Genomic DNA, 16063 nt, shown 5'->3' with positions numbered 1-16063 from the left:
TGTATGTTAGAGCTGTAATTTGTGTTCAAATAGAAGGATAATTGATAAAATATTTTCTTATTTCAAATGGATTATATCAGGGATTGACTTTAAGCCAGTATCTTTTTACTTTAGTTATGAATGCTCTTACAGGACATTTAAAGGAGGATGTATCTTGCTGGATGATTTTCACTGACAATATCCTTCTTGTGGATAAGACTAAAGAAAAAGTTTAGAAAAAAAAAAAACTTGAATTATGTAGGTCTAACTTGGAGTCTAAAGACCTTCATTTGAGTAGATCTAAAATTGAATACATGGAATGTAATTTTAGTAATAGTAGCTCTAGTGACGGAGTTGTAACTATGGGTGATCGAATCATTAAAAAGGTGTGAACGTTTTAGATATCTCGGGTCTAATGTTCAAAGTGATGGTGATGTTATTAGTAGAATTCAAAATTCAAGTTGAATTCAAGTTGATTGGTTGAAGTGGAGGAATGCATTGGGCCTTTTGTGTGATAGAAAAGTACTGCTTAGACGTAAAGAAAAATTCTATAAGATGGTGGTGAGACCTGTGATAATCTATGGATAAGAATGTTGGCCTTTAAAAGAGAAGCATAAAACAAAATTAAATGTTGCTGAGATGAGTATGCTTAGGTGGATGAGTGGCTTGACACTTAGAGACAAAATGCAAAATGAATATATCAATGATAGGGTTGGTGTAGCTCCAGCAACGGACAAAATTAGAGAGAGCCGTCTTATATGATTTGGTTACGTTAAACATCATTAAGGAGTAGATTTTTTAAATTTGACTTATGTTAAGAAAGACAAAGGTAGATCTAAAAAGAATTGAGCATATTGTATAAAAATTCATCTTAGTAGAATTAAATGAAAATATGACACTCAATAGAACAAAATGGAGAAAAAAGATTCATGTAGCTGACCCAATTTAGTGGGATAAATGCATGTTACTCTTGTTTTATAACATACCCGAGCACCAAACCATTCTACAGTAATAATTAAATTATCTTCAGCTTAAAAAGATAGTAAATAATTAATTTTAAAGGCATTATAATGTAACCTTATCTAGTTATAAAGAGTGAAATCTAGAAATTGAAATAATGCAATTAAGCAAAATGCTTTCTCCAAAATAAGATTCATTCCATTGCTGTGAGCACTAACATGGCAACAGCTGATAGAATCGAAGGCAAGGGAGAGAGGGAAGTTTTAGTACTTGTCTGAAGCTTTTCCTTCCATGTGGGATCTAACAGAGTTATAACAGCTGGGTGGTACCTGAAACAATTTTGAATTTTTCAGCATTGCATCCACTAATAGAAAAACTAAATATATAACATTTGAATATGCTTTAGCTGTTCAATATCAGGCAGCAATAAATAGAAAGGATATTTACATACATACCACCCAATTCTGATATATTTACATATCTAATCTAAACATTATTTTTACATTTATAAGGCATTTACCTAAACAACATACAATTTCTATACATTACATATCTAACACTCAAGCTTTACGTTTTACATTTATGCCAACCAACTATTTCATATCACATAAAAAAGCCACTATTTTAACTTTGAAAATGTGAAATACACCTTTTAATGCATAGGGTGGCATATATGCTAAAATTGAAGATAAGGTGTTACATATGTAAATTCATAGGAATTAAGCGGTATCTATAAATCTTGCGACAATTATTCAATCCAAATCATTCATACCACATCAAAAAAGCCATTATTTTAACTTAAAAAAAAAGTTGAAACACAGCTTTTCAAGCATAGGTAAGGTGGCATATATGTAAAAATTGAAGTTTAGGTGTTTGATACGTAAATACATAAGCATTGAGTGGTAAGTAAATCTATATAAATAGCAATATATGTTAAGATAATTCTGATCAGTTATTAATCATAAACTGACGTGTTAGAGATCATTGGACATATCTATAACAGGTAATAAGTGTTCTAAAGAAACATCTTTAACAATCCAAAAAAACAACTAGCTTTATGAACCAAGCAGCAAAAGATACTGTCTATAAAAACAAAAATAGTTATACATCAATCTGTTGAGGAAAGTGGAGATTTGGTCAACTGCAGTTTTGGTAATAATTAAATGTGCTAATTATGATATTAATAAGCCTTCCTTTATTATCCTCCCGTCAATGCTTCTCCAGATTTCGAGATTAAAGCCAGGAATTTGCATGAGGGATATTCGCAATTAAGGTTCTCCTTAATGGGTCTAAAAGAAGATTTATAAATACCTTTGTGTTCACAGGAAGGTGATTAAGCATGCGATTAAGCTTATGGAAGAATTAAATATCGTATAGTAGTTGCTCCCTTGTCTTGGTCGTTCGGTGCGAAGCTAACGAGGAAAAAGAAAACTGCTTTTCTTTTGTATTCTTCTTCTTCTCGTGTAGCTCTCGAGTGGCTCTCGGCTTAGAGTGACAGAGAGAAGATGAAGAGAGAGAGAGAGAGAGGAGGATAGAGAGAATTTTTATCTTGTAATAGCGAGTATAATTCTCAAAATAATAAAATCCTCTACAGCTCCGTGGATGTAGACAATTTGTCAAACCATGTAAAATCTGTGTGTTTCGCTTGTTTCTATTTTTGCAATATTTCTCGATCCAGTTTTTTATTTTATTGTCGTCGTTTTTTCACAACAACTAGTATTAGAGCCGTGGTTTCGGATCCAAGGAAAAACGATGGCTGAAGACAAAGTGATGACATCAGGAATCGGAAAGTTTAATGACACGGATTTTGGTTACTGGATGATACATATAGAAGACTATCTTTATGGGAAGAAACTTCATCTTCCGTTATTGGGAAAGCGACAAGAAAATATGGATGAGGCGAAATGAAATCTGTTGGATCAACGGGTTCTGAGAGTTCTTCGATTGATTCTGTCAAGATTCATTGCACACAACATCATTAAGGAAATAATTACTGCAGATCTCATGACAACTTTATCAGGTATGTATAAAAAGTCATCGATAAATAACAATGTGCACTTGATGAAAAAGTTATTCAACTTGAAGATGGCGGAAAACGTGTCTGTTGCTTAGCATCTGAATGATTTCAATACTATCACAAATTAATTTTTGTCTGTGGAAATTGATTTTGACGATGAGATATGTGCGCTGATATTGTTGGTTTCATTGTCAATTAGCTAGAAAGCCACGAGGATGACAGTTAGCAGTTCTGTAGGTAAATCTAAACTGAAATATGATGATATTCGTGATTTGATTTTGATTGAGAAGGTGCGCAAGAAAGATTCTGACGAGACCTCGAGTTCGAGTTCGATACTGAATGTTGATTCCAGAGGGAGATCACAGGACAGGAACTCAAACAGAGGAATATTAAAATCAAAACTTGGTCAGCAGACAACCTACAAGAATTGGCAAAAATGATCACATAAAAAAAAACTGTAGGAATCTTAAAAAGGAAAATGATAGCGCTAATGTTGTAACTGATGAAATACAAGATGCACTACTGTCGGCAATTCATAATTTTGTTGATAACTGGATATTGGATTTAGAGGTTTCCTTCCATATATCTTCCTGCCGAGAGTTAACGTGAAATTATGTTTCAGGTGAGTTTGAGAAGGTATATATGACTAATGGAAAAACTCTGAACATGGTGGGGATGAGAGACGTTGATATTTCTCTCCCTGACAATAGCAAATAGACTTTGCAAAAGATCAGACACATTCTTGAGTTGAAGAAAAATCTTATTTTTGTCGGGTAGCTCAATGAGAGTGGTCATTCGGTAGTGTTCTCAGATGACACCTAGAAAGTTACCAAATGAGCATTAGTACTGGCACGGGATAAGAAAACTGACACACTATATATGACAGGTTTACTCAACACTGTTGTTACTATAGTTGCAGAGAGCACGACAAATTTGTGGCTAATACAGTCAGAGTTATAAAGAAAACTTGCAAGATGAAAATTCAAGCAAGAGGAGCTAGCCATGAAATAGGAGATGGATTCTCTGCCAGAGAATCAGACTTGGGAGCTGACAGAACTTCCATCAGGGAAGAAGACATTACACAACAAGTGGGTGTACCAGATGAAAACTGAGCATGATGACAGTAAGAGGTACAATGCTGCACTTGTTGAAAAAGACCTTCTGCAGAGACAGGATATTGCCCATGCAGTGGAAATTGTAAGCAGGTAATGAGTAACCTAGGAAAGAGCTTGAAGATACAAGATTACGTTGACGCTGGTATGTCAACTAAGGTTGTTACTATTGAAAAACTGAAGTTGTGTGCAACTTCAGTGGGTCTTCTAGCTTGAATATAAGAGTTTCGAGTTGCAGAGTTGAAGAATATCATATTTGAGGAAAGAGGAAGGTGTAGTCGGTGGTTAATACAGTCAGTGTCTCAGTTTTCAAGTACAAGAATTGTTGAGGAAAGGGAAGATTTGGTCCACTGCAGTTTTGATAATAATTAAAGGTGTTAATTATGATATTAATTAATTTTCCTTAATTATTCTCTCGCAAACGCTTCTCCAGATTTCGCGATTAAATCCAGAAATGTGGAGGGATTTTCGCAATTATGGTTTTCCTTAATGGGTCTAAAAGAAGAATTATAAATACCTGTGTTCACAAGAAGGTGATTAAGCATGTGATTAAGCTAACGGAAGAATTAAATATTGCATAGTAGCTGCTCCCTTGTCCTGGCCGTTCGGTGCGAAGCTTACGGAGAAAAAGAAAACTGCTTTTCTTTTGTATTCTTCTTCTCGCGTAGCTCTCGGGTGGCTCTAAGCTTAGAGGGAGAGAGAGAGAAGGTGAAGAGAGAGAGAGGAGGAGAGAGAATTCTTATCTTGTAATTGTCGGGGTGATCGACGAGTGTAATTCTCGAAGTAATAAAATCCTCTGTCGCCCTGTGGACGTAGGCAATTTGCCAACCACATAAAATCTGTGTTTTTCTCTTGTTTATGTTTTTGTGAATTTTCTCGATCCGGTTTTTGTTTTATTGTCATCGTCTTTTGACAAATATAATCTGCTGAGAAAAATCTTTTTTAACTTCACTATTCTTTAACGTGCGATCCCTGTTTGACTATAGTTAAGAATTTAAAGATTTTTAAAATTCAGCTAAAATTTTTTTAAAGTTTTATTTAAAATAAAATAAAGTTTGAGCCCATATCGACTAGACGTGAGAATGAGTTCATATAAATACAAAATAACTTAAGCTGAGAAAAATCTTCTGCATTATTCATTATGTCGAGTGTTTGGGGTGCCAAGGGAAAATCATTTCCTAATTCTCTTTTTTATTATTATTTGGATACTTTCATTTCTTGTCCTTATCTTACCATCATAATTTGATTTGGCTTAATTACTGATATTAATTTATTCAAATTTAGTATGTAAAAATTCAATTTGTAAAAATTAAATTACTATTGTTCATGAATTGTACGTGGTTCCAAGTTCTTGTTTTTCTAAATTATTTTGCCTATTTTGATATCATTTGAATTTTAGTTCTAGCATTATGTATTTACATTTTGTTGTTGAATCAATTAATAACTCATGAACCGTTAAGTTTTCAAATTCCTTTATATCAATTCCTACTACGCATCTTATTAGTCGCGTTAGAAGCCCATAAAATCCTAAGTCATCCAACACCAAATTAATCTAAGAGAATAATGTCAACTAAAGGTAAGACACTTGACAAGGTCTATTAAAAAAAATAATTAATGTTACAATTTAAATAGAATCAGGTAGCTCATCATTCTAGACCATTAAAAACAATTATCGAAAGATTCAAAATTAGATCCAAGCATTTATCGGGCAATAAAGATCTTCGAAAAAGTTAAGAGTAAATTACTGAATTGAACTTTTTTTCAAATACAATCCATCAAATTACAAAAAGGTTGAAGAACATGAATCAACTAGCAGAAAACGCTTCATCACTTTGGTGAAATATAAGTCGTTATATGTTAATATGAAACTATACTCAACAAAATTAAACTTGTCAAAAAATCAAATAGATATGATGAGCTAGAGTATTATGTGAGGTTTACAGATCTTATAGCTTAGCATTACTTGTGTTAAGATTATTTTGTTGTTATTATTTATTTCATTAATGATCTTAAGCAAAAAATTAGAGATACATTGAGCAGGAATTCATAAATAATAAAAAAAAACTCTATATTTTATACATACCTTTCAATATTAAGCAGTATCACTATCATTTTTTATGAAACTTTCACACTTTTGATTGAAGCTCCAAAGAAAAATCAATACAACAACAACAACAAGAAGCCTTTTATCCCACTATTGGCTAAATAAATCCTTTTTCTCCATTGTGTCATATTGAGTGTCATGTTCCCATTCAACTCTAATAAATTAAGACCATTTTCTATACAACATCTCTTTTACGGATATAAATGTTTCTAATTTTGTCTATAAAAGTCATGCCACTCATCTACCTAAGCATTCTCATCTCAACAACATTTAACTAAATTTTATGCTTCTCTTTTATAGGTCAACATTCTGCACCATACAACGTTGTGAGTCATGTAATTACTGAAATAAAAGAGTAATAAAAAAATAATAATAAATAAATAAATTGAATAGGCCAAGGGCTGATTTTATTTATGAAAAGCCCAATTGCTGATTTTATTGAAATAAAAAAAGATACATAAATGTTGTATGAGAGGGCCCAATAGAAGAAACCTACCCATATGATACCAAGTATAGTAATACTCCAACAAAAAGATACATATAGACTCAAAAAAATTTAAAACATGCAAAAAACAAATAACTAGGGACGAGTCAGTTTAGTCCAGTCTATTCCTCTAGTTTTAGGAGCGGAGCCAAATAACAAACTTTGAAGTGTCGTGTCATTGCCAAGAGTAAGAGTAACCTCATTGCCAAGAGTAACCAAAGTATCATCCATTAAGTTTCCAACTTGGAGTAAGCCCCTAACATTATTTTTCCGCCAAGAAGTGTAAAGTTGTCATTCTTCATCTGAAGACTGCCTCGTGTGATCCTCGGTCTGATTATAAATTAGAACCACAATAAAAGAAAAAACAGTCGTTGCCATAGCGATAAGATCCAGTGTATGTGAAGTGTGAATTGTCACATCTGCATCTAATGCTTCTTGAATATGAGCTGCAGGACTATCCTGATTTTCGGTTCAAACATTATCCTTATAGTATGGTCAGGAGAAGGGTTCTCAGTGGCAGACACCAACTCCTGTCTTGTGGTGATTCCCTCCTTAGGATGGTTGTCATCAGATTTGCTGGGAACACGTTCAGACACATGGGATGCACTAACAGAATGTTCCTGCTTTTGACTATTAGTTCTCAACTGTGTGTGCAATCTGAAACATTTCTCTTGCGGACATTTCTCTTGGAAACATTTCTCTTGCGGGTGTCCAAACATCTTGCAATACTTGCAGTAGTAAGTTTTTTGTTCTATAATGATTTTTTCCTAATAACCATTGTGAACAGAGTCAAACCATACTTCTTCAACATCTGGTAGTCTAATATCTCTTATCAAGTATGCCCACCTGCAAAGGTTTTCCAAGGATTGTCTCAATTGCATATAAAATAGGTAGGTCAAAGAAATGAAGCTTGAGTTCAAGTAATGAGAACAAGATAGGTGCAATTGGGGGTTCTTGACTGGGATCAAAATGAAGGGTCAATTTGAGCAATTTCATATGATTGCTCTCTATTGTGATGAATTTCTTTGAAAAAATCATTGTGTAATCTTCTTCTATGCTCAACTGTATCATAACACGTCTTCCGTCTAAAAGAAACACCTGTCAAGCCTCAACTAGTTTGAAATTTTCAAAAATCTTCTTGATAATCTCAATCTTAGGGCGACCTAATTAAAACTTTTCAACTAGTGCAAATTTGTATTTTCCTGCACACTATTTGAAATTTCAGCGTCAGAGAATAATATTGTTGGTTTGCCCGTCTTTTTCTTACTTTTTTGATGAGATTGCAATCTCCATGTCCTGCAACAGAATCATGGTACATTTGCAGGAACATCGAACTATCTGCGAGGTAGAAAAGGGAGTTGTGTTTGTGAACCAATGTAGCATCGTAGGGTTTGGCGGGGTTAACACCGGCGAGGGAGGCGGCATAGGAAAGCCCTGAGGCCATTAGCGTGCTTCACACAAGCACTGCAGGAACAATTGGCGCAGCTTGCTGATTGCCGCCGACGAATGGGACGCAAGCAGTCGAGCAGTTCTAGCAGAAACAACGGAACAGTCGAGCGGTGACGAGCCCTTCAATTCTGTTTCGAACACGAGAAAGAACGTTTGTGCCCAAAAACCATCCTTCAACGAGCGGCGAGCACGACGAAGGATGACAGACCAGACGCAACACGACGAGCTCTCCGAAATAGACGAAACAGTAAACAAGACGACGGAAGGCAAAACAGAGGAGAGGAAGTCAAGCGCGAAACCCTTCTTCAATCGTGAAGTCACTGTAGTAGATGCTAGGGTTCGCCATGAGGCGAAACTCTAGCAGAGCCTCTCGCCCGATGAAACATTATAAGGTGCGCTATATATATATATATATATATATATATATTATTTAAAGTTGAAGCTTAATTGTATGCGATATAAAAATTGAGACTAATAAATCAAGAAAAATGCGGCAACGGGGTGACACGAATTTCATGTGAGAGAAAAGGAAGAGTTGCGGGCAACCAAAAGATTTTACAGTATGTTAGGGTTTTTATTAAGCTATTTAATGAATTTGTGGATGTGTGAGTGTTTGAATGTAGTGTCAAATTTAATAAAGACTTTAATACATGGATTTTCGCTTTGAAGGAGAGGAAGTTTGTGAAGCGAACAGGTAAAGGAGGAGATTGACCCGAAAGCCTATAAAGTAAATGCTAAACCTTATGTTATTAATGTAATTAATGGCGTAATTAGTTAAATTAATTAATGTTATTAAAATTTATTTAGATTAGGAAGTGTGAAGAATCTGATAAATCCTTGGGATTTGAAGAAGGCAAAGAATCCTAAAATTAAAAAATAGGTTAGCATTTTAGTAATTTTTTTCATATTTAAATTCTTTCTAAGTAATTCTAATAGTCATATGCACTTTTAATTAATTTAGATGTTAGTTAAAGAAAGTAAAGTGAAGGAATAAATAATTTCATAAGTTTCTTGTAAACAAGGTGAGTAATGATTTTCTTTTATGTATTAAATTAATATTTTATTAAAAGAATAATTGTTTTATTAAATGGTTTAAAACAAAAATATTTCATCCATGTATGCATTTTGAAAGTCTGAAATGGTATCACAAATAGGAAGAAATAAATGACATACGAATGTATATTTTAAAGAATTTTAAATTTATATGAAATGAAATGTAAATGTTAAGCCATACAAAATTACCTCCAGATGGTACTGATAGAGAGCGCATGCTCATACACTTTAAAAGAAATGATAATTATGTATCTTCAAGTGTAATTTGAGGTACCTACAGATACAGTTTGGGGGTACATACGAGTAATTTTTTTAGGATACCTTCAAGTATGACGACAATCCAGTTATAATTACTAAAGAGGTTAAAATGGTAAATACTTAAAGTAAATCGAGAATGAATAAAATTAACATGAAAATTCAATGTTTATGAAAAAATAAACTGTATTTTTTTTGTCATTAATGCATAGCATACGTATAATAATTTAATGCATATTAAGATTATAATTACTCATTAAATCAAACTTACAGTTAAAATTAATATTTTCTTTCAAGAAAAGAAAAACTTTATGTTGATAAGTCTGGTAAGAAAGATTTAGTTTGTAGAAAGAAGACTGTAGCTGATCGGTAATAGTTATATTGTGTTGATAGTTACTTTTTACTGTTTCCTTCAGATATGATATATTGTTCAGTACTGATTTGAGGTGTGGTTTTCAAATTATGTTGTTATTTCTGGATGTTTAATTTTTTGCACTTTGTGGATTAATTTGTTTCAAATGAACTAAATATTGCTGTGAGATATTTTAATAAATAAATAAATTATTGAAAAATTTATTAATATTAAACATGTTCTCATAATAACCGCAGTTGCACTAAAGGCAACTCTTAAGTCTATACTAGTGAAACGTTCATTAAACATACATATAATATATAGCTAAGGTTGTGATGACGCATCTAATAAGCGAGACAAGTTTAATGGTTTAAAAAAATTTTATTCTTAACGATAATCGACAAGTATATTGTGCTTATTGTTGTATTCGTCAACTTCAATTACATTTGATAGTTATAATAAAAAAAAATTTGATAAGTAAACATCTTTTTGAATTTATTCAAAAATTTTAAATACATTTAGATTTTTATAAGAGAAATGATACTCTTAAAATCATTCATATGAAAAGATTCAATTGCATCTTAATACTAGAGATTTTATAACATCTCCGCAACAAGTTGGTGGACGCCAGTTGAAACTTGTAATTTTCATATTTTAATTAGTCTCACAAAAATGTATTCATTCGTACTTGAGTATTTGAGAAAGTAAAGAAAGATAAGATACATGATCAACAATTATTTAAAGTTGGTGTTCTAATTGTTGCAATCGAATCTTTTGATTTTCCCTTTACAATGCATTTAAACTATCACAATCCTTACAAAGTTCATAATATTGAGAATGGAATCAAATTGGGGTAAATATTGAAGCAATGATTACAAAGGATGAGAGATAATAGACGGATTATTTATTGGATGAAGTAACACATTCTTTTAAATTGATATTCAATATATGAATTGTATCTTTAATGCTCATTGTCGATCAACATGTAAAGTTGAAAACATAATAAATTTGTATTATTATCATGTTACATTTTACATTATGATTAACATACAATTTTAAGAGCTAATTAATTGTTTCACCGAAGTACCAAATTACTTCTTTGAGTGATATGTTTAAGCTCAAGTGATTCATTGTTCGCTTTTAATAAGGAAAAATTGAAACATCTTGTAGAATTATATCCTAATAATTTTTTTATTGTTGAATTTGTGGTTCATAACTATCAACTATCTATTATATTATTGATATGCACAATAGTGTTAATTTCTTATCTTTAAATAAGCTTGTTGAACTTAGAAAATAAATAGTTAAGACAAAGAAGAATTTTGTATCACTTAGTTTATAAATTGGCTATCATTACATAAATTTAATTAGCACCTGCTAATATAGTTAAAATAATATTTTCTACAATAAAAATTATCAAAAATTGATTGCATAATGGAATGAGTGATGACTGACTTAATAATTATCTTGTAACTTATATTGAAAAAAGTGTTTGATTTAGTTCCAAATGAATTCGTTATATAATATTATCAAAAAATTCAAAATATAATGAAATGTTTGTAATATTGTTCAATTCATCAATGATAATGATATATAAGACTTTGTTTGGAATTATGTTATCATTTTATTTTTGTAAAATTTATCTATTTATATAATATGTTTGTCCGCACTCAAAAAAAAGTTTGGTTCTGCCTCTAATAGCACCTAACAATTTAATATTGGCATTAGCTCAGTTTGGATAGCAAATAGAATAAAAACCAAAGAGATTCTCAAGTTCAAATAACTTATCAAGCAAAATATCCAAGTCATGTATAACATTTAAAGGTTTGGGCATCAATCATAGTTTTAGATTATTTTAGATTCACCGTGAAGTCAACCAAAATGGGCCCTACAATTTCTTTCATGAAACTTATAATGTCAAGCATCTCCTCTTCAAGGTAACAATCTTCCACAAAAAAAAAGGTATATGATCTATATTCTCTCTACTCTACAAAATCCTAATGATCACTAACATCCACAATCTCTAGAGCTCCTAGTTTGCCCAGACCAAAAATAATAGGTAGTTACACCTATCCTTATAAAACCCTGGCAATCTAAAGACGGCGACCTAGGTGTACCACAACTCATATGTTGGATTGTCCTAAAAGAAACATCACTAGGCATTTCTACCAAATCGCTTAATATGTCATGAGGAAATGAAGATCTCCGATGAGGTGAATTCCATATGGAGGTCCTTAGGCAATGAAAAAACAACTTGAAGGGTTTCTTCATCGAGTTTTCTAAGTCAATTAATTTCAAAACTAGGCTGCTTATTTGGCTAGAAGGTTAATCTAACTTGCCCATTAGTCGATGAAATTTGATCTTCTAATTCTTCAAAAAAATTCACCATGGCCATCTTGATTTCACTTGTCTACCCTACATGTAATTTTTTATAAAAGTTTGGATTGTCTTTGTGATTCAAATCATAATGCACAAAAATTTATGAAAAAGTAAAATAAAACTCGAATGATATATAAAATGCAGCAAAATAGTCATATGAGCTATGCAGAATTAATGGCTAGTGTTAAGTTCAATTGTAAACAAGAATTGTAAACAAGAATATATATATATATATATAATCAATTCAGCACCCAAAAGAAACATTAATAATTCAACCAGACTTTAAACAAATTCATTTATCAACATTCTCAACTTGGTATCATATAAATATGAAGTAAAGTTTCCTAAAACAAGAACATGTGCATGATGGTAAAAGTGTCAATAAACAACATAAAATTATCAACTTATAATGGCAATATTACACAATTACTGAGTAGAATTAAATTCAGTCCTTGACGTAGTATCAATAAGAGGAAGATTATCACATCTTCGATAACAATAATTTTGAAAGAAAAAGCCTTTCTTTCCTTTTTTTCTCTATTTATTTTATGTTTTTCTCTCTCTATGAATTATTGTTCTGAATGGGTTTAGTTTCTGTCAAAATTGATGGGAATGAGAAAGAAAATCTTTGATTGCGTAGGGAGGATCATACAGCTCATGGATTATTGAGAATAGCAAATTTAAGCTTGCAAGATGAGGCCAAAACTAAGAGCTTCTAATTAGGATCAAAATAAACTAGATTGACTAATTTTTGGAAGGAATCTTATGACAAGAAGATTTTAATTAAATTTGAAATATAAGTTTGATTTTAAATGGGTTTGTAGAGAAATTTAAGGAGAGACTAGGGAAATTTTAAGACATGAAGGGGAAGCAAGAGAGAAAAGGGAATGGGAGCAAGTAGAAAGAGATTATAGGAAAATAAATATAGATGTCGTCTGCTTCATGTAATATATAAAAGTAGAGCTCATGAAAGCAACATATAAGAGAAAATGTCACCAGGAGAAGACAAATGGGCACAGGAGGGAATAACATTTCATTAATCACAGGAAATTAATGAAAATGTGATTAAAATAATAGGAAATCACTGAATTAAGTGCAAGAAAGTAAATCATTTGCTTTGATACCAAGTTGATGGATGATAGGTTATATATTTAAAATTTGAAAGAATTTAAACAAAAACATGTCAAATAGAAAATCTTGAAGATGAAGATGTCAAATCTCCCAAAATAATTGAACTATTTAATCTTCAAGGCAGTTTGTGTTAGTAAATTAGTTTGTGTTAGTAAATTGTCTAGAAACTATCATAAATAACTCAAGTTAATACCTCCACATTGACTCTCCATTAAATTTTAGAAACAATAATTGGCTAATTCCATAAAAAAGTTATTTTGATAAAGCATGCAAGAAAGTGGATAAAGATCAAGAAAAAAGAAATTCCACCCGATAGTAGCATTTTCTTCTTCAATTGTTTAATTATAGGGGTGCTGCAGCAGGGATTGCTTTTGGCTTTGGCTTGACTTCAACTTCATTAATACTCCGAAGAAAAATTGCATCCTCTTCGTGACTACAGTCGCATACAATAAAACAACGTTAATCTGCATTGTGTGAATTACGAAAAAATTTAAATTAGGAATCATAAAATAAAAATTTTCTCTTGGCTTACGGTATATCTCCCTCTTCAAAAGTGTAACTGGATGCGACTGCCAGCAGGCGACCATCTTTGCTGAAGGATAAAGCTGCAATGCTACTTGGGTACTTCGAGTACTGAAGAAAGATAAATAAGAACAACAAGCGGCTGTTGTTACACCAGTTAAGATAAGCAGTAAAATGGTGCCTTGATTTTTTTCTTGGGGGGGTGTGGTGGGGGGATAGGCAGGGTTTGCATTACTATAAGTGTCAATTTAGTTCCCAAACTTTTTTAATGGGAGGCCAAAATAGTCTTCATCGGGATTATTTCAGCCCACATTCAGAAAATATGAGGATTAATTTAGCATTTTTATAGACTCTGATACTAAAATGGATCCATGTAATAGTCAGGAGACTATTTTAACATTTTACTATTATTTGAACGGAGCATTGAGGTCATAAATTACCTGATAGAGTCTCTTCTTGTTGTTTCCATCCCAAACATTGACATAACCATCACAACCTCCAGTGGCAAAGGTTCCATATCTGCAAGAAAAAAACATAGAAAGTTAAGAGATAAGCAGGGTGTTTGAACATTGTATAAGTGTCATTTAAAGAAAAGCAGACAAATAGTTTACATGGGATGGAACGCAATAGCATTCACAGGGTATACGGTGTCCCTTCCGGCCTCTGATTTTCGATGGCACTTAAATGCATACCTGAGAATCATACTATATTGTCACTAAATTGATTCTGCTGAGAGGATTACAAAAATACAGCACATGCTACAAAACTCACAAAACTTGTTCCCGCAAATTAGCAAATAAGTCCTATTTAATAAAAAAGAAGATTTACATGCATCCCACTCAATTCCTATGCATTTACATATCTAACACCTAAACTTTAATTTTTATATGCATGTCACCTTACCCATGCATGGAAAAGGTGCATTTCACTTTTTAAAAGTTAAAATGGTGGCATTTTTTATTTGATGAAAGATATTGATGGTATAAATGTAAAAATTAAGGGCTTGTCTGGGATCAATTTTGTTTTATTTTCCGTTTGTTTTTAAAAAAACATGCGAGTTAGTGTGTTTTTTATATGTTTTTATCATTTGTTCCTAAAAACAAATAAACATATTTTTGAAAACAAAAAAAAACAATTTTTTTGAATGTTTCCAAAAAACAACCATAATCAAACATAAAAAAACATGTTTTGTTTCAAATCAAAACAAAAACAAAACAAAATTAAAAAAATAGAAAACAAAAACAAAAGTGATCTCAGACGGCCCCTAGAATTTAGGAGTTAGATATGTAAATGCATAGGAATTGAGTGGTATGTAGTATTTATGTAATTGACCCTTAAATAAACAATGTCCCTTTTGCAATGCAAATGTATTACAATTTGCTAAGTACTTCAATGTGCTTGAAAAAACTGCAAGCTTTTCAAAGGCAAGGAAGAAAATGATGAAAAACAAACAAGAAATCACACATCTACCAAGTAGAAAATGGAACATAAACAAAGTTAGCCCCTAAAGACAAATAAAACATGGAACATAAACAAAGTTAGCCCCTAAAGACAAATAAAACAAGACTAGATGCAGTTGATATGCAGATCAACATACTAGGTTAAAACTGATGCCGTTTAAATTAGAAAGAACAGATAATCATACTTCTTAGATTGGCTTGCCTCAGACAAGTCAAAGAATTCCATAGCAACTCTACCCTCCACAGAACTGAGAGCAAAACCTGAAAAAGAAGGTAACAAAATTGAGCACATAATATCTCAGTATTAAGAAAGTTTATGTTAACACAAAATTTAGATGTAAAAAAGCTCGTGGATGGATTTAATTGTTGATTCCTTACTTTTAGATTGCTGCGGGGTAGAACATCAGAAGTCTTAATTAGGTTCAATATTGTTGTAAAGAGACAACCGTTAATCCAAAACTTCAAGCTAATAAGAATCACTACTAGCATATTCATATTAGGAAATTAATTACTCCTACATACCAAACTCAATTTCGGTTTGTTTCCCTAAAATACAATCCAGGGCTTTAATAAACAAAAAAATAAAACTGTTTTATCAATGGTATAGTTAAGGAGCTTGCATGAATCATGATAATCTTACTGGATGGAAGTATTCAACCAAAGAACAAGAAATCAAACTAAACCCAAAAGAAATTGCTTAACTATTCAATTCATCAGATAATTTTAAAAATTTTAAGTGCAAAATGCACAGCATTGTAATCCCTGGAGCCCTGGAAAAATTATTCGGTCCGACCACCGCATGTTCT

The 16063-nt window shown here is 32.0% G+C and overlaps 1 protein-coding gene across 2 annotated transcripts; it reads right to left on the bottom strand.

Annotated features, from left to right (window-relative positions):
- Positions 1 to 911: 911 nt before the first annotated feature.
- On the bottom strand, positions 912 to 15518 carry LOC110033828 (mitotic checkpoint protein BUB3.1-like; the record flags this gene model as incomplete). Of its 2 annotated transcripts, XR_002294990.1 has the most annotated exon segments (7): positions 912 to 1003; positions 1057 to 1268; positions 13585 to 13708; positions 13808 to 13908; positions 14238 to 14316; positions 14409 to 14489; positions 15443 to 15518. XR_002294990.1 is itself a non-coding variant. In XM_020737942.1 (6 exon segments), coding segments are annotated over 5 exon segments (428 nt in total), but the record flags the coding sequence as incomplete, so codon positions are not given.
- Positions 15519 to 16063: the final 545 nt, after the last annotated feature.

The sequence above is a fragment of the Phalaenopsis equestris genome, unplaced genomic scaffold (assembly GCF_001263595.1).
Source record: "Phalaenopsis equestris unplaced genomic scaffold, ASM126359v1 Scaffold001303, whole genome shotgun sequence".
Classification (NCBI taxonomy): Eukaryota; Viridiplantae; Streptophyta; class Magnoliopsida; order Asparagales; family Orchidaceae; genus Phalaenopsis; species Phalaenopsis equestris.
The sequence above is the reverse complement of the archived record's forward strand: the minus strand, read 5'-3'. Positions and strand labels throughout refer to the sequence as shown.